The sequence below is a fragment of the Stigmatopora argus genome, chromosome 7 (assembly GCF_051989625.1).
Source record: "Stigmatopora argus isolate UIUO_Sarg chromosome 7, RoL_Sarg_1.0, whole genome shotgun sequence".
NCBI classification, from domain to species: domain Eukaryota; kingdom Metazoa; phylum Chordata; class Actinopteri; order Syngnathiformes; family Syngnathidae; genus Stigmatopora; species Stigmatopora argus.
The window spans coordinates 3,701,836-3,722,033 of NC_135393.1; the positions used below are offsets into that span (position 1 = coordinate 3,701,836).

The window sequence follows — 20,198 nt, forward strand, 5'->3', positions numbered from 1 at the left end:
TAGAGCCGCATGCGGCTCTTTGGCTGATTTCATGCGGCTCTTTAAGCGATATTCTGGCGTAAGGCGTAAGTGTAAACCATGGTCAAACACACCGTAACAACCCCATTCAAGAGATTAATTTACCCGACCGCTAGATTCACGAGATCCACCAACTTCAGCAAATACCGCACTATCGCCACATACGGCGCTGTACGGAGCCACTGTCCGACCGCAAACGCCACTATTAGCCACAAATAATGCTCAGAATTGCACCAAACTTCATCAATAGTACACACAGGGTCCCAGCACGTAGACAGATATGCAACGCTGATTGAAAACTTGCACGAAAGCTTTGTGACCCGCTTCCGTGATCTACAACTGAAAAGACCACAGATTACGTTCCTTGTCGACCCATTTAATGCGGAGATGGACTGTTTGAAAATCCCGCTCGTCACAGATGAGGCTGCGGCGGAGTTGGAGATGATTGATCTTTGTGAGGAGGATCAACTGAAAGCTGTTTTCAGGGAAGGGACCATTGAGTTCTGGAAACGTGTTCCGATGGAAAAATACCCCAACATCAAACGAGCTGCGCTAAAGATCCTGTCGATGTTTGGGTCAACGTACGTCTGTGAGTCTGTGTTTTCCACCCTGAAACATGTGAAATCAAAGCATCGATCTGTTTTGACTGACACTCATGTGAAAGAGTTGCTTCGAGTGGCAACAACGGAATACAAGCCAGATTTGAGGAGGATTGTTCAGGACAAGGAATGCCAGAAGTCCCACTAAGCAGCATAGTAAGAGAAAAATGTCATTGAAAATTGTTATATTTTTGTTTGTGGACTTGCTTTAACTGAGAGTTTATGTGTGTGTGTGTGTGTGTGTGACAGTGCACACAATGTTAACTGTTGAAAAAAATAACTGTCATTATCTTGCTGTGGGTCATTTTCAATAAATCTGGCTGAGCAGAGGTCTGTGTGTGCCCATGTATGATGTGGCTCTTTGCAGTAACACAGTAAAAAAAGTGGCTCTTAGTCTCTGACTGGTTGGCCACCCCTGATCTACGGGAATGATGCTCTGTCTACAGGCTCATTCTCAATTAGATTTTTTTGTGACGAAATAAAGCCGAAATCATGCAAAATGTAATTTAAAAAAAATCAAATACACACTTTACATGCTCTGAACGTGTCAAATTACGACGATGTTGACATTTTCTTATTGCAACGTCTCTCTTTTGACAGTTTCAGACAAGCACGCAAGGTAGTGACGTCAAATGAAGGCGACTCCTCAGTAATTACAACGACAAAAAGGTAGCGACATTTCCGTCAAAAAGGTCGACACTGCAAACCCGTTTTTATTTTGTGGTAAAGGTAAGCCGCATACACGCATAATTTATATTAAAAATATTCTAGTGTTGCGTTAACGATATAATCATAAGTAACTGTTTCAAATCAACTTCACCAAGAGAACAGGGATCACAATGTTCCAACTAAGTAGCAAAGCAAGTGCTAAAACGTTAGCCTAGCAAGTTTGGACAAATACTGTTGTTTGTTTGATCTATACCTTGGATTAAATCATCCCGTACGCAACCATTGATGTTTTGAATTCCAAAATAGTTATGTTACCAACTACTGCCTTTGGATTAAAGGAGGAAGAGTTTTCAAACACGGGTGGTACCTTCGGTCCTTGAGACGTAATAGCATGGCGGCGAGATGGGACGAGCACCAGGCTTATGATGAGCTTCTGCACTGGGACAATCTTATCCAACAAGGCCACAGGTTACTTCCACATGAATTCGACAGGTAATTTAAATTTGTCTCCCTGATTGTCGTCAATGCAACAAACGCTTGTTCCCCGTGTAGCATCTTGACTTAAGTGATGTAAGGGGATAACGGTGACCGACGTATTGCATTTTTTTACTCTACCCTGTGTTGTAAAAGGCCTTGAGCGCCAAAAATAAACGATTTTTAAAATTAATAATTTTACTCTGAAAACTAAAACATGCTATTTTGATATCAACCTTGCAATACAATCTGTAATGGTGAAAAAACATCCAAATTTCTGACACAACTGGGAGGCTTGTGGGAAATTTTAAGATCTAGATCAGGGGTCGGGAACCTTTTTGATGGAAAGAGCCATAAACAATTCATATTTTTTCAATGTTAATCCTTGAGAGCCATGCTCCGAATTTAAAAGTCAACATACATGAAAATGTGTGCCTTTTTTAGTCACTTCACCACTTTTAAGTAAGTAGAAAAAGTCTCTGAATTATTTTGACAACGTTGTTACGTTGTTGCTAATCAACGAGTATCAATGAGAAAATCCATGCAAAAGTGTGAAATGAAAAAAAAATGATTTTAAGGCGCTGGGGTAGTGTCAATGCCATAATACTAACGTAACGCTCCTATTCCTGCGCTTTATCACCAGCAGTTTCCATAGTTTACCTCACAGGTTAGTGGAGAGCCATATGCACCCATCAAAAGAGCCATATGTGGCTCCCGAGCCATAGGTTCCCTACCCCTGATCTAGATTATATCTCTGTGATTAGCCTTTTCATATTTAACCTCCTCTGACCTGGCGTCCACGTGTGTGGACACCACATTTTTGGTTGTCAAAGACTACAATGTTAAATTTTGGACTACAAGGGCCTGGCGTCCACTTATGATGTGGACATCATTTTTCTCAGAAACTACATCATGTAAAAAGATAATTCTTTGTTTTTACACTCATCAGGTCCCAATTAGCCTAAATATCAAAGAGAAAATAAAAATGCATGCCTTGCAAGAGTCTGGGTCTTAGGAGGTTAATCAGGCATAACAATTTAAAATAAACAACTCTTTGACGACAAGCGGCAGTCAAAAAAGAGTTGTTGTTTTTGTCTCTAAGTGGAAGTAAAGCAGGCAGCAATGTTACTGGGAAAATTTCAAAATAAAATAACAGATACAGGAAATGCATTTACATTTTAATGGATTTCATAACTTGGATCTGGTTATTGTATGTTGGGATTCTCATTTGCGTATTAAATGGTATATCCTGAACATTTCGTACCTAGAGGCATTCGTAAGTAGAGGCACGACTGTATATGCTGTACAACAGGGGTTGCCCCGTCCGGTCCCCGAGAGCCCTTATCCAGTCTGTTTTCCATATCTCCCGCCTCTACCCCATCTGAATCAAATGATCAACTACATTTTCTACCAAAAGAACATTTTATGACATATCTGGTTTTTGTTTTGAATTTTGTCAAATTAAATTCGCCTCAAAATGCGATTTACAATCAATTAGCGGCTTCTGTGTTTTTTAACCCTTGACATTTAGTATTTTTGGGCTGGTGTGACTTATATTCATGTGACTTAGTCCGAGAAATACGGTACAATAAATTACTACCATATAAATTTCATGTACTTTCCTGGTTGTATTTCTGCAATTCAACGTAATACTTGAATTTGACATAATAAATGGAGCAATTGTCAATGAAATTCAAATCAATACATTCCCGACTTGATAAAATGTGTTGGTTTCCTGGATTCCTTTCGGGGTATATTTTTATGCAGATTTTTAAGTTAATGATTCTTAGTTAAGGATGTATCAGCATTCAAAATAATCTCTACAAAATACGTATTTTTTGCAGATATGAGGAGCTGCGTTACTGGTACGACTGTCGGTGTTATGAGGAGGAACTGAGACATTACCATGACTACATTTCTACAATAGAGGCAACTGATGATCAGTATAACCAGGTGCATACTTTGTATTACCTCAAATTAGTGAGATTAAAAATGCAGCAGTGTGTGCTTTTCCTCCGACTTGTAGTGTGTCCAACCTCTAAGTGTTCGCTAAGTAACATTACATGCAAACTTGTTTTGAGGGGCCGGGGGCGAGGTGGGTGGTAGGGCAAGTTGAGCAGTGCGGCACATGTCAGAGCAGAGGAGGAGCTCAGAGAAAGATGAGAAGGTAAATACGACCGAACATTTCAGCAGCCTCCACTGGTAGATAGGAGAGATTTGACTTTTCCACAGAGGTTATTGGTTCAGAAAACCACTCCATGTTTTAACCAGGGCGGCCCAGCGCCTGAGTGGTTAGCGCTTTGGCCTCACCGCTCTGGGGCCCTGGGTTCGAATCCAGGTCGGTCCAACTGTGTGGAGTTTGCATGTCCTCCTCGGGCCTGCGTGGGTTTTCTCCGTGTACTCCGGTTTCCTCCCAAATTCCAAAAACATGCATGGTAGGCTGATTGGACACTCTACATTGCCCCTACATATGGGTGTGTGTGTGTATGGTTGACCATTTCCTTGTGCCCTGCGATTGGCTAGCCACCGAGTCAAGTCAGGGTGTGCCCTGCCTCTTGCCTGAAGTCAGCTGGGATAGGCTCCAGCACCCCCCGTGATCCTCGTGAGGATAAAGCGGTTCAGAAAATGAATGAATAACATGACATGAAAAAAATTCCCGGAGAAAATGTATCATTAAAAATAAATAAATAGTGATCTCAAAAATCTATTCAAAAATACCTGGGTAGTGGGTTTTTAAATGGAGAGTGAATATGGAATGGTACTTCTATACTTACAAAACTAATTGGTTCCAGAACAGTCATCTAACTTGTATTTTTCAGAAGTAGAAACAGATTTTACATAGAATTAGCATAATTCAATCCATGATCTTTAATTGTAACCCCTAAACCAGGGGTGTCAAACCGGTCCTCAAAGGGCCGCAGTGGGTGCAGGTTTTCATTCCAACTCAACAAGAGGATACCTTTTGCAAGTGTAATCAGTTAATTAAAGTCAGGTGTTACTTATTTTGGAAGACACCTGATTGGTTAAAATGTCGGCACTGGATCGGTTGGAACAAAGACCAGGACCCACTGCGGCCCTCGGCGGAATCGGTTTGAGACCCATGCCCTAAACCCTTTAAAAATAATAAAAGCATATACTTGTTTTATATGAATTATATATGCAAAAAAAAGCACATGGATCGAGAATTCGCAGCCGGCCAGTGCTGATCAGGTATGGTCCCGGAGAAGATTAAACATACATTTGACTTCCTAACTTAGATTGATTTTTCGAATCTCAGTACGGAGGGATTGTCATCAAAGCTTTTCCTAACCTAATTTTGTATCTAGAAGCATTTGGAAGCAGAGGTACCACTGTATTAAAACACAAAAAAATCAATCCATCTGGGTCATTGCCCCTTTGAAACTAATACCTAGTTGTGCCACCTTTGGCAGAAAAAAACAAGTGTTTGCGATAATTGATAATGATCCTTTCATATCACTGTGGAAGAATTCTAGCTAACACCTCTTTGCTAAATTATGTGAACTCTACCATATTTGAGCATTTTCTAACATAACCTTTGCCATTTAAGGTCACACCACAGTATCTCAGTTAAGTTTATATCTGGACTTTGACTTGGCTATGTCAAAGACTTTTGGTTTGCCCCCCTGCTCCACTGTTTTTTCTTTAAATGTTGTGCCATTTTTTTTCAAAAATAGTTCAATATTTATTTGGGCAATCCAAAGAATGTTTTTTCCAAAAGTCTTGATCATTCAGATGTTTTTTTAACCAAATATTGAGGTATAACTTTGTTCTTTTTTTAACAACAATGGTTTTCAGGGGAAGAGTCCAATCTATGCCATTTTTGGCCAGTATCTTTCTCGGAGCATTGTCATGAACACTTTTTTGTATCTTATTCTAGACCAGGGGTGGGCAAACTGGTCCTCAATGCCCGCTGTGGGTGCAGGTTTTTGTTCCAACTGATCCAGCACAGACACTTTACCAATGAGATTTCTACAGACATCAAGAAGCACCTGACTACAATCCACTGGTTGCACTTGTAGGAGACAACATTGGTGAAAATGTGTCCTCGTTATGGGTTGGAATGAAAATCCGTACCCGCTGCTGTCCTTTGTGGAATAGTTTGCCCACCTCTGTTCTAGAGACTCTCTTGTGGCCTCCTTGATGAGTTGCTGACCCACTCTTAATTAATTTTAGTTGGTCAACCAATCCTGGGAAGGTTTGCCACTCTTCTGACCTTTCTTCATAATGGATCTGACATTGGTTTTCTGGAGTACTAAAGTTTTGGAAATGGCTTTTTAACCTTTCCCAGACTGGTATACAGTGGTGCCTCGACATACGTTTGTAATCCGTTCCGAGACTGAGATCGTATGACGAGGTTCTCGTAACTTGAGCGGACGTTTTCCATTGAAATGAATGGAAAAAAAATTTAATTCGTTCCAGCCCTCTGAAAAAACACCAAAAACAGGATATTGGATTGGAAAAATGTTTTATTTCTTCTAATTCCCCATCTATTAACAAAGTAACACATAACTAGTGGTTTAATAGAAATAGTGTTTAATCTAACTAAAATTGGGCGGATTTTGCCGAGGGGAGAGGGGCACAAAAGGGGCGGGGGGCTTCGGTTTTTTTTCCACACAACACACTCGTAAACGGAACAAACACTCCACCCTCACGTTCGCTATCGATGGGCTGTTTGCTGTCGTACTATTCTCTTCAAAATATTCCGAAAACGATGCACACAAATGGCCTCACAATCGGATAACACACGACCACTTGCCAACGAGCAGCAGTCTTTTCAGCAATCGCTCCACTGCTCATGGGAGCCTCGGGGGCGCTGGCTAGCGACCCCCTTTTAGCTTGTAGCATCTGTGTTCGCATCCCCTCGAACGGCGCCTATGATAGAGTTGCTACCGTGGATGCTATTGCGGGGAGTCGCGAGCCAGTGCCCCCGACGTTCCCATGAGCAGCCAACGAGCAGCAGTCTTTTATCAGCGATCGCTCCACTGCTCATGGGAGCCTTGGGGGCGCTGGCTAGCGGCTCCCTTTAGCTTGTAGCATCTGTGTTCGCATCCCCTCGAACGGCGCCTATGATAGAGTTGCTACCGGGGATGCTGTTGCGAGCCAGTGCCCCTGATGTTCTTATGAGCAGCCAACGAGAAGTAATATAATACTCCTCGTATTAGATAAAAATAACAGGAAATGCAGCAGCTGAGCTTACCCACGTATTGATTGTGGGTAAAGTTTTATTCTGAGTGCCATTGCCTGTCGGCGTTGTGTGCACGAGTATACTTCATTACCCAGAAAGCCTGGCTTGGTCGCATCACGAAATTTTGACCGCATCACGGGCGAATTAGTCAATCGAAATTTCCCTCGTAAGACGAGCATTTTGTATGACGAGTGGTCGTATGACGAGGTACCACTGTATTTGAGTCACTTTTTCCTTCATTTCTTCTTGAAAGGTTTGGATCATGGCATGTGTTCATCCTTAAGATCATGCAGCCTGGTTCACTTGACATGCTCCACGTTAAGTTTTCTTCCTTCAATAGATGCGGTGATGGCAAATATTCAGGTTTAAGTGTACAGTGGTACCTCGAGATACGAGCTTAATTCGTTCTTGGATGAGCTCGTATGTCGATTTTTCCGTAACTCAAACGAACGTTTCCCATAGAAATGAACTTAAAACTAATTAATTTGTTCCAACCCTTTGAAAAAAAACACCAAAAACCGGATATTGATTGGAAAAAATGTTTTATTTGTTTTAATTCGCCATCTATTAACAAAGTAACAAATAACTAGTGGTTTAATAGTATACTAAAATGTCTTTAATAAAATTCGATGGATTTCGCGGAGGATAGAGAGAGGGGGGGGACTTTTTGCACGGCAATGCACTCATGACATAACAAACAAATTTAAATGAACTTGGATTACGATGCAGACACACTCAAAAATAAATTTAATCTAACCTTACACTAAACTTAATTCTAATTTTGTTTTAAATTTTGTTACCTTTCTTCTCCCGGCCGGGTTGACTCTATTTGCCCCGCCTCCACCCTGACTTTCACATGCAAGAGGGGCTGTTTGCTTTTGTATTCCCTTCAAAATATTCCGAAAATGTACCTTTTTTCTCCCAGGTTGACTATTTGCCCCGCCTCCACCCTGACTTTCAGCTGCAGCTAAAAAGAACCTATCGAGTGTTGTTTGCTTTTGTCTTCCCTTCAAAATGATGCACATAAATGTCCTCAAAATAGGATAACGCACGACCACTTGCCAACGAAAAGTAGTATATATAATTATCGTATCAGTGATCGCCTTGCTATTCGCAATGACTAACGGGGAAAAAAATCACTGAAAAAATGCAACGCTCCGCCCAGTGCTCGCAGAGACATTACACGAGGGAGTTGCGGGGAGAGAGACAGTGCCAAGGATGTTCTTATGAGCAGCCTCTTGCGTCCGCTGTTTGCTCGTATATCAAAATTTGTCTCGTATCTCAAGATATTTTCCCGAAATTTTACTGGTATCTCAAATTGCTCGTATGTCGGGGCACTTGTGTGTCGAGGTACAACTGTAGTCAGTGCAATTGAACACAGCTTTGTCAAAATTGTGGTTAATAACATTTTCTTTGTGATTTAACAAGGAGATTGAATTACTTTTTCAAATGGCAGAACGTTTGTCATTGGCTAATGTTAATTACACCTGCCTTTTATATTTCTTCAGGTTTTCTCTGTTATAAAAAAAATGGTCTCAATGATTTGCTGACCTCAAAACACTTACCATATTTTTTTCCTTTCACCCTTTTGAACCAAAGGTTGGACCACACAACCAGATACACTCGGGGCCCAATGATCGCCGCGTGATGGCCAAGCATTCCGAAATTTATCCGTCTGCAGCAGAGCTAGAGGCGGTGCAGTCAATTGTGTCCCATGTGGAATGTGCACTAAAGGCTGTATCTGAGGTTATGGATAGCCAGAATAAAGAGGTTCAAGAGACTAAAAGGTGAGTTCTCCCAATGCTAATTCCCAGTTTAGTAATAAGGTAATATTATCTGCTCTTGGATTTATTTTTTGTTGTTGTTCTATGTTGAAAGTCCTAATGCACCAAAACGAGTAATGCATGGCATCATGAGGGTGGGCCTGCTGGCCAAGGGACTCTTGCTCAAGGGAGACATGAACATGGAACTGGTGCTACTTTGTTTCAACAAGCCAACCATCACCACGCTTAACCATGTTGCTGAGAGCCTAAAGGCCCAGTTAGAGGTACAGCTGCTATAACATGGATGAATCACATTGAATTGTGATAAATAATTATTAGATGTCTAACAGTTTATTCTTAAACGATCTCCCACCTTATCAAGTTTAAACAAAAAAAACAACACATTCAACCTCTCAAAACTCATCATAATCATTGTTTCTCTATGACCAGATTGAGTCAGCTGGGTTATACACAGTAAGCCCATGTCCAGCGGATGCTGCTATCTTGGTGGAAAGTACAAAGGCATTAGCCCTAACGGTCACGCTCCATCTTACGTCACCTGAAGTCAGGGTGGAAGCTCAAGAAGAGAGTGAGTGTGTAAAACAAATGTCCTACTACACATTTGATGCGTGTGCGCACATCCTGGACTCTTCCACTAACAGATTTATTAAAACACCCAAGTTTATAAAGTTGAACGTGTTGATCATAATGTCTCAGTTCTTTAAAAAGGAAAAAAAAATGTGCTAATGCCTAAAATGAACTCTTCTTAGCGCGCTCTGCATGCCTCTGATGCTAAAGGTGTGCATCTACACCCACTGCAGCAAAACTGATGACCAAAACCAGGTCCTATTTCTGATAGTGTCAGTGAGGTGCGAATTAGCCTCCCTAAAGGTTTTGACCTTGAATGCATAAGGGATCATAGTTGCCCCATGTAATTTTGTGTCACAATATGACGATACCCTGGCCAGAATAAAAATATTTTCATATAAGTGCTGCCAACATAACTCCACAGAAAACAAATGCATACATTTATGTGGATTTTTGAAGCAAGCTCATAAGAATAAAAAAATACCTTGTCATCGTTGTTGCCAGTAAGACATTTGCATTTTCGGGCCTGCTTAATAAGCTTGATCCGCAATGACAAGTGGTTATATTGTAAATCTATAATTGATTCTTTAGTCTTTAACTTTGAGGTATATAATAGATGAGGAACACCAGCCTGTAAATTCTTGCACAATAGCAGCCATTTCATCTGTATATTTTAGGATGTGGAGTCATCCGTTTTGGCTGCAACAAAGTTGAAATGGCAAACCCTGAGTTGATCTTGAGTGAGTAATTGACAGAACACTTGGCCCCTTAATTTGTCCTCGTTGTGTTTTTTCTGTTAATTAGTTAACAAGGCTATTTGACCAAGATCGATATTGTGGAAGTCCCCCCAAAAGCAAAAGGTTTAACTTGATGAAGCTTAATCAAGAAAATATTTAAAATGCACCATAAGGACACGTCTCGGACAAAAAAACAATTGACGAGAGATGTATGGCGATATTTGGCAAAGAAGCCATTGCACGACAGGATTGTTTTGTTGAGTTGAGCTGGGCAGCTAATTTTCATGGTAAATGGACATCATAAAGAAAGGGCTTTTTGTGCTGGTACCTCAATAAGCATACGTTTCTAGTTGACAAAGATATTTTTTAGTAATTGTAATTGCTTGAAATGTCTTTAAAGGAAGGGTCTTGTAGTCCCTACCTGCTAGATGTTTAATTTTTGACGTTTGTGGAATAGTAGTGTGGTCATTAAGATGCAAAGAGTGTCCTGCCATCAGTTTTGCTGCAGAGTAGAGCAGACATGAAGGGTTTTCCTGTGCTTCACCATTGATTGACTTGTAGTTTGTAAGTTTTTTTTAGGACGACTGGACCTTTGACCAACTGGACATGCTGTCTCAGGATGGGGGGAAAGCAGCCCACTCGTGCCACTGAGCTAAGGGAAGGAGGTCTCTAACAAATGTCCACTGGAAACTGCCACATGCAAGAAAAACATGTCAGCATGGCACAATTGTCAAGGCAATGTGACTATAATTGATAATTTCATTTAGAGTCCTCCTTTCCTTGCTGCTCCTGGTTTGTGTGTGGCTGCTGCTCCCTGAGCTGCAAGACAGAACCAACCCCCTTGGTCAAACTGTACCTTTTCTTCTTACTCCACCTCGTCACTAGAATCGCAAACAGACAACGATCTGACGGATGTCTTGGACAGACAGAAATGCCTAAGTTCCTTGGCGTCCCTCCGCCACGCCAAGTGGTTCCAGGTTTGCATTCACGTCATTATTTGTACGTAACGTTCAACTGTATCTTTGAATGACTTGTGGTTTACTCTCCCTAAGCAGTAAAATGAAACATTTTGAATGCTTGTTTCTTTATTCGATCTATAAAGTGTCACTTTTACTAGTTGGTCATGTGAAGTGATGTGTATACCAAATTACAGACCCAGCAGTTCCTTTTGATCATTCAACACACCTTGTCAGTCATTTATTTGCCAATGATTTTCTCGCTTTTCTGTGCTTTGCTCTCAGGATGTATGGACGATATTAGCAGAATTAAGAATACAGATAATTCAGCTCATTTTCAACTCATCTACCTTATTTGTGTCACCAGGCCAAAGTCAATAACCTAAAGTCTGCCGTTGTTGTTATCCGGGTCTTGAGGGATTTGTGTATTCGTGTTCCTACCTGGGCACCACTCTCAGGATGGGTAGGAAATTTTTTACTTCTGTTTTACTTTCTATTTCCCATGTACAGTAATACCTTGAGATACGAGCTAAATGCGAGTTTGTGTGTCAATATACTCTTATCTCAAATCAATTCTTCCCATATAAAATAACAAAATACAAATTTATCCGTTCCCACCCTCTAAAATAACACCTGGAAATAGGATATTACAATGGAAAGACATGTTTTTAATTGTTCTAATCCACCACCTACTGTCACAAAGTAACAAATACCTATCTAGTGGTTATGATCTGCAATAAAATGGGACATTATTGTGTACAGTACTGCAGGAGTTCTTACCTATACGACGATAGCGGTTAACGGCTGTGTGTGTGGAGGAGGAGAGAGACTTGACGGCGACACGCTCGTGAAATAACACTCTTTAAATTTAACTTAAATGAACTTAGATTACTATACGCAGACGCTTAAAAAAGTTTTAAATGTACATTGGCGAGCCAGCTCAGTCACGTTTACACCACTCATGTTTTTCTATTATTTCATGCTTAATATCGATTGTCATCATACACTTTTTCTTCTCACTACCCTTCATTGCACCGGCTTGCTTTGGACCCATTTTTTTTTCACTTCTGCACTGATTAAAGCAAAAAAACGGACCAAATGCAACGTGTATGGCCGATCCTCATAGATATCTTTACCTGACGGAGATGCGTCGAGAAAGACAGCGATGCTGTTCTAATAAACAGCCCCTCTCATAGTCGGCCACCTGGCGACCGCATCTTGAATCTCAAATTTCTCTCGTATATCAGGGCAAAAATTTGCTCAGAAATTTCCTTGTATCTCAAATTTCTCGTATGTTGGAACACTCGTATGTAAAGGTATTACTGTATTTGCATTTTCTACCACTCTGATTGAAAATGGTAATCAAAAGTTGTATGGTTATACATGGCATGTCTGTATATAATTTGATCGGGCATAGTTAATTAAAATCGAATCAATCTCTGCGGTTTGATTGATTTTATTCTGATCTTGTGTTGTGTACTTCCACAGCCTCTTGAATTGCTGGCAGAGAAGGCCATCAGTACATCTGAAAGGCCATTGGGCCCGGGTGAAGCTTTTCGTAGAGTTCTTGAGTGCCTTGCCTCTGGAATCCTCTTGGCTGGTGTGTCCTCATTTTTTGGGGCCGACATCGCTAAAATGAAATCAGCTCCACTAATTTGATTAACCTTTGTGCTTAGACGGTCCTGGAATCAAAGATCCCTGTGAGAAGGAACCCGTTGATGTCCTCGGAAGTCTCACCCTGCAGCAGCGTGAAGACACAACTCAAAGTGCTCAGGTAAAGCGAAGTTGGCAAAGCTGCATTACAAGTCTATTTTTATATGATTAATTTACGTTTAGTTTTATTTCTATAGCTGGCACTAAGACTGTGTGCCTTTGGAATGATGTATAAAGTTTTGGGGATTGAAGCAAAACCAGGCAAACCTTGGAAAATGCTAGGAGCCAACTCAAAGACTTTCCCACGTATTTGCTCAGATTTGTATCTTCACATTTTTTTCCCTGTTACAAACATTTCATTTAATTGTGTGTATATTTCTATTCAATTCAGTCCAGGCAGGGCAGGCTGGACCCTCTCCACCAATTAAGAGATCCTACACCCAAATGGCAACAGGAAAGGATTTAGCTTCATTAAATAGCAAACAGAGGAAGTTTCTCAAATTCCAGAAGCGATTTCCTCGGAAATCATGTAATTGATTCACTCCTTTAAGCACTCGTACTTCAAATGCAACCGACACCTTTTTAAAGTTCTTCAACTTGTTAAAATATTGAAGACAAAAATGAAAAATAAAGCCTCGGTTATTTTTTTAGTCTGTATGTTATTGACAATGATCTGGTTTCCACTAGTGACAGATGATTTGACCATGAACGCTGTGATGCGCTTGAACCAGTACCGACCAGGCCTGGATTACCGCCTCACCTCCCAGACTGGTCCAGTCCATGAGCCAGTTTTCACCATGGCTGTAGATGTAAATGGAAAAACCTATGAATCCACCGGGCCCTCAAAACGAGCAGCCAAGCTTAATGTAGCCACAAAGGCAAGTTTCAAATAATGTAGATGAGGTTGAGGCAGCTTTCATAACATAAACATTTTTGTCATTCCCAGGTCTTGCAAGATCTCGGTCTTCCTACAGGCTCAGACTCCAAATCCGAGTGCAAAGGTGATGATGGCCAAGAAGTAACTTCTACAAGTGGTTCCACAACAGATGATGTATGTTTGAGTTCTGCCTCACCTGTGTTGTTGTTAATTTTTTTTCTACACCAAAATAACCTGAAATATCAGTTATCACCATGTGCTAAAAGTTCTCGTCTACATCTGACTTTGCTGTTATGTTATGTTCAGAATGCTCAGGGTCCTATCTTGACCAAAAATGGGAAGAACCCTGTCATGGAGCTGAATGAGAAAAGGCGTAGTCTCAAGTATGAACTATCGGCTGAGACGGGTGGCTCTCATGAGAAGTGTTTCGTCATGGAGGTGACTAGACACCCTCTCTCATCTTCTGTGCTGATGCTTAAATAGTCAACCATAGCCTGTCACACCTGTCTCTCTGCCAGGTCGAGGTTGATGGACAAAAATTCAAGGGGAGGGGGTCGAACAAGAAGGAGGCTAAGGCCTATGCCGCCCTCACTGCTCTGGAGAAGCTGTTCCCAGACACTCCTCTCATGCCCAAAAGGTCAAAGAAACTCACTTACACTGACATGGTAAGATATAAGACAAGCGGTGGAAAATGTATGAAGTAAAATAATTCATATAAGAATAAAAACACAGCGTTATCAATAAAGTCGTGGGTTAAGAATTGAATTTATTCGGTTACCACTTTCTCTCGACTAAATAGGACAATCGTCCAAATAAGCCTCTGCATGAACTGATGAAACCTGCTTGGATGAGAGGCAGCCATATTTTACAAGTAGGACAATCCAGTTGAGATCAAATCAATGCATAGAAATTCAACCAACTTTGATGAAGCAAAATACTCAAAATACAGTGCTGTTAGTAGAGAATTGTATAGGTTTGCTTTCTTGTAAAAGTTTGTTGAATTCAATACCTGTGAATGCTGACAGAGTAATTGCAAAGAAAAAAAACAAGTTAAATCTTGACTGATCAGACTGCAGTAATGTTGTGATTTTGCTTTCAACAGCACATCCCAGGCTTTGGTACTATTCGAGGGATACCTTCAGATTCTACAGGTTCCGAATGGGGTGCCGGCAGAGGTCGAGGGAGAGGCGGGGGCAGAGGCTATTCTTCGGGACCTATTTATAATAAGAGTAAGAGACACTACACTCTCCCTTTTCAAATACTCAACATAGCTCATCAGTGAAGGGACTGATGTTGAAAATATTCCCTTTTTTAAAGCCAACTACAGTTACGACAGCAACTCCAGTAAAGGCTATCGTAAGTATCTGCCTGTTTTCCCTTATTTGGGCTTTTGTAAAACTGACGATAACGTAACTGAAACGTTATCATTCGCTAACCTCATATTGTGTTATGGTGGCAGTGCAGTGTCTTTTGAACACAACAGTAATCCTGCTTTTGATTTTATCTTGATGTATTATCCATGTCTGTTCTTGAGAAATATGTCACTGTATTTCGGCATGTTTTGTCTTTACTAGCTATTACGCAAAACTTAGGACCACTGTGTAGTTACAGGAATTTTGTTCTCTGGCCTTAAACAATTTTAAGTTGACTACAAGGGGGATTATATGCAAACACATTGCGTATGTGACAAACCCAGATGTGTCATGATATATCTACCTGCCTATACAGGAGTGTATCATAAAAATTAACTTAAATCATGTTTGTACATGCTATACATGTGTCGTACATGTTTGTACAAAAATTTAGAAAATTTATGAATATAGAGAAAAAAACATGCCAGGCCATTGTCTGTTTAAAACTTTTTATTATTTCACAATGAAGTCTTTCAATCCTTTATTTCAGATAAATTGTACAGCAACAACGGAGGAGCCAGTACCACCGCTACAGTCAAAAGCACTAGCACTGTTGATTCTGGAGGCAGTACTGGCTACGGCACGTTTTATCCAGAGACCAACGCCGCCACCTACTCCTCCCCACCTGTCTCCAGTACCAGCACCAATACCAGCACAAGCACAGTGGCAAATTACAAGTCGATGCCGCCGCCTGTTGACCAACAAAGTCCCTACAGTTATGGTTATGGCGATGAAAAGAAGAAAATGCTCACTCAAGACCAGACTGAGGTATCTGTACAGGGAAGCAACTACTCAATCTACAGCACCGCTTACCCCAGCACAGCTGTGGGGAATCAAGTCTACAATAATTATGGTGAGTTTACTGTTGCTGACTCAAACAGTGTTAAGTCTTTAAATACTCAACAGTTTTGTATGTACATTAATGCCTCGTTTTTCGCGAATAATGTAGACCGGACATGGCCGCGATAATCGAAAAACCACAAAGTAGGATCACCCCTATTAATACTACAGGATTCATTCGACTTCACTTATCGCGAATTCACTACTTCGATTTTTTTCCTGCTATTAAAAAAAAAAGTTGACAACCGGAAGGCAGATAAAAATAGCGGAAGTCAGGGTACCGCCTCTTCTGTGCTGAAATGATTGGTTCTGAACACCAACGATACCAAGAGGAAAACAATGCATATAAATACAGCTGCGGAACACGTATCCCGGTCTTTCTTGTTCCCTGCGGGTAGAGATTAGCATCACGTACGGAGAGAGAATCTACTTAGTGTATTCCAGCTTTCTTTCTTTGGATTTTACAACTATACACCACCATGGAAAATGTCTCCCAAGCGTCCAGCACCATCCAAGGCTCCAATTGAGACAAAGAAAAGACGGAAGATGATAACCGTGGCTGAAAAAGTTAAGTTGCTCGACATGCTAAAGGCAGGAAAAAAGTGTGTCGATGTCGCGCGCCATTACGTCATCAATGAATTTACTGTTACATAAAAAAGGAAGAGGCCAAAATTCGGAAGATGGAAAGAATGTCCTTTTCAAGGGAAACCAAGTTGTATACAAACATCATCCCAACCAAAGCCAAGACCTTGTACGATAGCTTAGCTCCAGACGAAGAGAATGAATGCGAGCCTCAGCCAAGTACCAGTTGCGCGAGTGAGCCTCGTGGGTTTCTTTTTAGCAAGCAAGGGTTGGTTTGATTTTTTTTTTTTAAAGGCACGGTAACCACAGTGGTTCACAGCCAAGAGGCAGCAAAAGGGTACGTCGAGGAAGGGTTTCCTAAAATTATTAACCAGAAAGGTTATCTTCCAGAGCAAGTTTATAACATGGACAAGAGTGGCCTATATTATAATCATCAACCTGTTTTTTTGGATTACAATCATCAACCTGTTTTTTTTATTACAGTAATCCCTCGATTATCGCGGTTAATGCAGACCAGACATGGCCGTGATAATAGAAAAATCGCAAAGTAGGGTCACCCATATTATAACTACCACAATACATGCTTTCCATGCTTTTGTGCCAGGTACACCAGTCTAATCACCAAAGTGTATATTGAATATTACAACTATAAACATACCTAAAGACTGTAATGTATTAATATCGAATTTAATCTATATATTTAAAACATTTTAAATACTTTAAATGCTGTACTCGCAGTGAAAATAGTCCTCCACTTGAAATAGTCCAAAAAAAATCAGGTTAATGTTTGTAATCAAAAAAAAAAAAACAGGTGGAATCTTCTATAATCCAGAAAAACAGCTTGATGATTGGTTTTCGGCGCACAAGGAACATCGTGATGGGGAGTTGTGAATTCAGTCGTTTGTGTACCACGACATGAGACCGTCCAGGCGATTACCAAATTCGTTGGCTCTGATCATGTTCTCTTCAATCTCCTGGATCCGTTGTATTAAATCGCGTGCCTTATTGAAGACTTCTCGGCTCCTCGTCCTGCTCGTTGCCCGCTGCCTCTTCCCCCTCACTTGCCGACTGCATCAGTTCGATGAGGTCTTGATCAGTTGTGAGTATTGAGTGGCTCTCGAGCAATGTGTTGACCTCCACCACCGACATGTCCCAAAATCCTTCGGTGGCTACGGACCGAGCCAGGGTTTTCGCCAGGAGCTAAGATATCATACAAGTTATTGGCTTTGGTTCAGATGATGTTGGTATCCAGTGTAATGTTTTTCGCCCAACATTTCGAGATCCAGACCGAGAGGAAATTATCAATTTTGATGAGGGGTTAATTCCTCGTGGTTACCACACACTTGGTTTCCCTTGTAAAGGAAAGTTTCGCGTCTTTCGACTGTTGGCCTTTTCTTTTTTATGTACCGCACGGTATTGATGCCGTAATGGCGCGCGACATCCACGTACTTTTTCCCCGCCCTCAGCATGTCGAGCAACTTAACTTTTTCAGCCACCGTCATCATTTTCCATTTTTTCTTCGTATCAAATGAAGCCTTGGTTGGTCCTGGACACTTGGGAGCCATTTTTCGTGGTGGTGTATAATTGTAAAATCCAAACAAAAAAAGCTGGTATTCACTCTGTACGCGATGCAAAACGCTACACACAGGGAACAGGAAAGACCGAACCGCGTGTTTCGTAGCGGTATTTAGATACTTTGCTTTCTTCTGTGGTAAGCATGGTGCTTGAGACCAATAATTCTTTTCAGCGCAGAAAAGGGGGCAGTACCCTGTTTCTACCATTTTCACTGTCATTTTCATCTGATGTTTTTTATTATTTTTTTTTTAAATAATTATTAGCTGAAAAAATAGCAAACTAGTGAATTCGTGACAAGTGAAGTCGCGATAATCGAGGGATTACTGTACAATCATCAACCAGTTTTTTTTGGGATGACATTAACCAGATTTTTGGGGGATTATTTCAAATTGAGAAGGACTATTTTTGCTGTGAAGCAGTCAGGGTGATACATCAATTTTGAATTTACCCCATAAAGAAGGCGCACTGAGTGATTGGGTACCCTGCCCATTTTAGAGAAAATTTTAGACTTTGAAGTGAACCCGATAGGTGTGAAAATTCGGTACTGTACGCACAGTGAAAATAGTTCCCCTGCGCTTGATTTAAAAAAAATAAAATAAAAGAACTGGATATTGGAGCTGTAGTCTAAGTCCTCTTCATCAGATTCGAGGGAAGTTTTCCTTTTGCTGCAATTGTTGTCTTGAGACTGTCAAGACAATTGCCAAATTCAGGGGCTCGGTCATCCGTCAATGTCTTCAGTCTTCTTCTGTCCTCTTCTGAGTGGCCTCATGCAGTGTGTTGAACTCCTATTGTCATGCCAACTCCCCGGCCGTATCTACGGCGTAAATCCATCATAATGCAGTTTTTTTTTTTTTTTTTTTTCGGAGTCACGGTCTCTTAGATACGAGTTTCGAGCGGTAAACAACAGCATGTGCGCGCCGGTGGTCAAGCAAAAGTGGCAGCGTTTCAATGAGTAGAAAGGGCTGCAACGTGCAGCATGGCAACCTGGGCGGAGAGACCAGCCGCTACATCTCGGACCTCTTCACCTCACGAGAATTTATTTTTATTTATTCCCAGCATACAGATTGCCACAACAAACGTTAGCTTCCTGTGTCTCACTTTTAACCGCATGGCTGACCCCATTAACATTAGCACGATTCCTACCAGCTGGATTATGTACAAAAGAACGCCATTTATGACGCAATGACGTGCTACGACTTTCGCATATCAATATTTAGGAGGTATTTTCAATGGCGACTCCCCCTCCCCCCCCAAAAAAGGCTTTTTCTACAGGTGATGTGCGCGATGCAAAATGCACTCGCCGCAAAACAGGAAATGGCAAGACGTAAGGCATCTAGCCACTTGATATGATATCGGCGCGCCCATTCTCCCTCTATTGCAGGGTTGGCCAAGTCCCGTCCTCGTGAAGTGAGGAAGGATCACAGTATTTCATTTATTTAAAAGAGCCAGTACATATACTGAACTTGTCAATAATCTACAATTAGCCAAAGGCTACTTTTTGCAGTATCTGGCAGGTCAGAACAAAAGGAAAAATCCAGATACAAGCAAATTTAAAATAAGTGCTGACAGACTTTTTTCCCCAGCCAATTTCATAGGTTGATCAATCTGACTAGTACCAATTTGCCAATTGCTCCACAGGTTGGTCAAACCAGTCAAGTTGGAACACTCAGCAAAGCTACGGGTCCTACCAGTCCTATGTAGGACAAAACCAGACTTCATATCCTGGAAGCAGTGGCACCAATTATTAGTCAGCCTCATGTACAACCTTCCTCGGCTCACTGGGCCACCGAGTTCTGAGTGTTCACCCTTGAAGTGGATCCTGATCGGTGCACAGCTTATGAAGAGAAAAATGTTTTCTCTCATACTGGAATGTTTGTTTTTGTCACTGTTAGTCATGTTTAAAATTTGTTACATCTTGTTCCTTGAAGTGTTTTTGAATATAGATTACTTGTGTCATAGATTTGATTTAAAATTGTATTATGAGCCTTTACTGCATGCATGGAGTCCAGCTGAGGCATTATATTCTGACAGAAACTGTAATAAGCATTCTCTTAATAAATAATTTTCATTTTAGAGCAAACCTCTTGCTCACCATTGGAATTGTAAAGTGTCACCAGTCTTTTCAAATGTTCTGTAAGGTGTGAAGCCTTAAACTAATTTGAGAGTTTACCTTTCCTTTCAGGTGACTTACATTAGTTACACTAAGCATGTTTGGCAGCAGTCTGGAAATGAGTTGCTTCTGCTCACCT

At 41.0% G+C, this 20,198-nt stretch overlaps 1 protein-coding gene across 4 annotated transcripts; it reads left to right on the forward strand.

Annotated features, from left to right (window-relative positions):
* Positions 1-1,248: 1,248 nt before the first annotated feature.
* On the forward strand, positions 1,249-20,049 carry LOC144077883 (interleukin enhancer-binding factor 3-like). Of its 4 annotated transcripts, XM_077605968.1 has the most exons (20): positions 1,249-1,346; positions 1,625-1,778; positions 3,605-3,713; positions 8,566-8,753; positions 8,845-9,013; positions 9,180-9,318; positions 10,940-11,031; positions 11,378-11,473; positions 12,499-12,610; positions 12,687-12,784; positions 12,861-12,969; positions 13,055-13,192; positions 13,351-13,541; positions 13,610-13,714; positions 13,847-13,978; positions 14,059-14,205; positions 14,643-14,769; positions 14,858-14,896; positions 15,443-15,805; positions 19,588-20,049. In XM_077605968.1, the coding sequence occupies exons 2-20, from the start codon at positions 1,678-1,680 to the stop codon at positions 19,695-19,697; spliced, it is 2,565 nt and encodes an 854-aa protein (XP_077462094.1). In that variant the 5' UTR covers positions 1,249-1,346; positions 1,625-1,677; the 3' UTR covers positions 19,698-20,049. The 4 variants fall into 4 exon arrangements, with proteins under 4 accessions (XP_077462094.1, XP_077462092.1, XP_077462093.1 ...); XM_077605966.1 differs by having other exon boundaries at positions 13,610-13,978; XM_077605967.1 differs by lacking the exon at positions 14,858-14,896 and having other exon boundaries at positions 13,610-13,978.
* Positions 20,050-20,198: the final 149 nt, after the last annotated feature.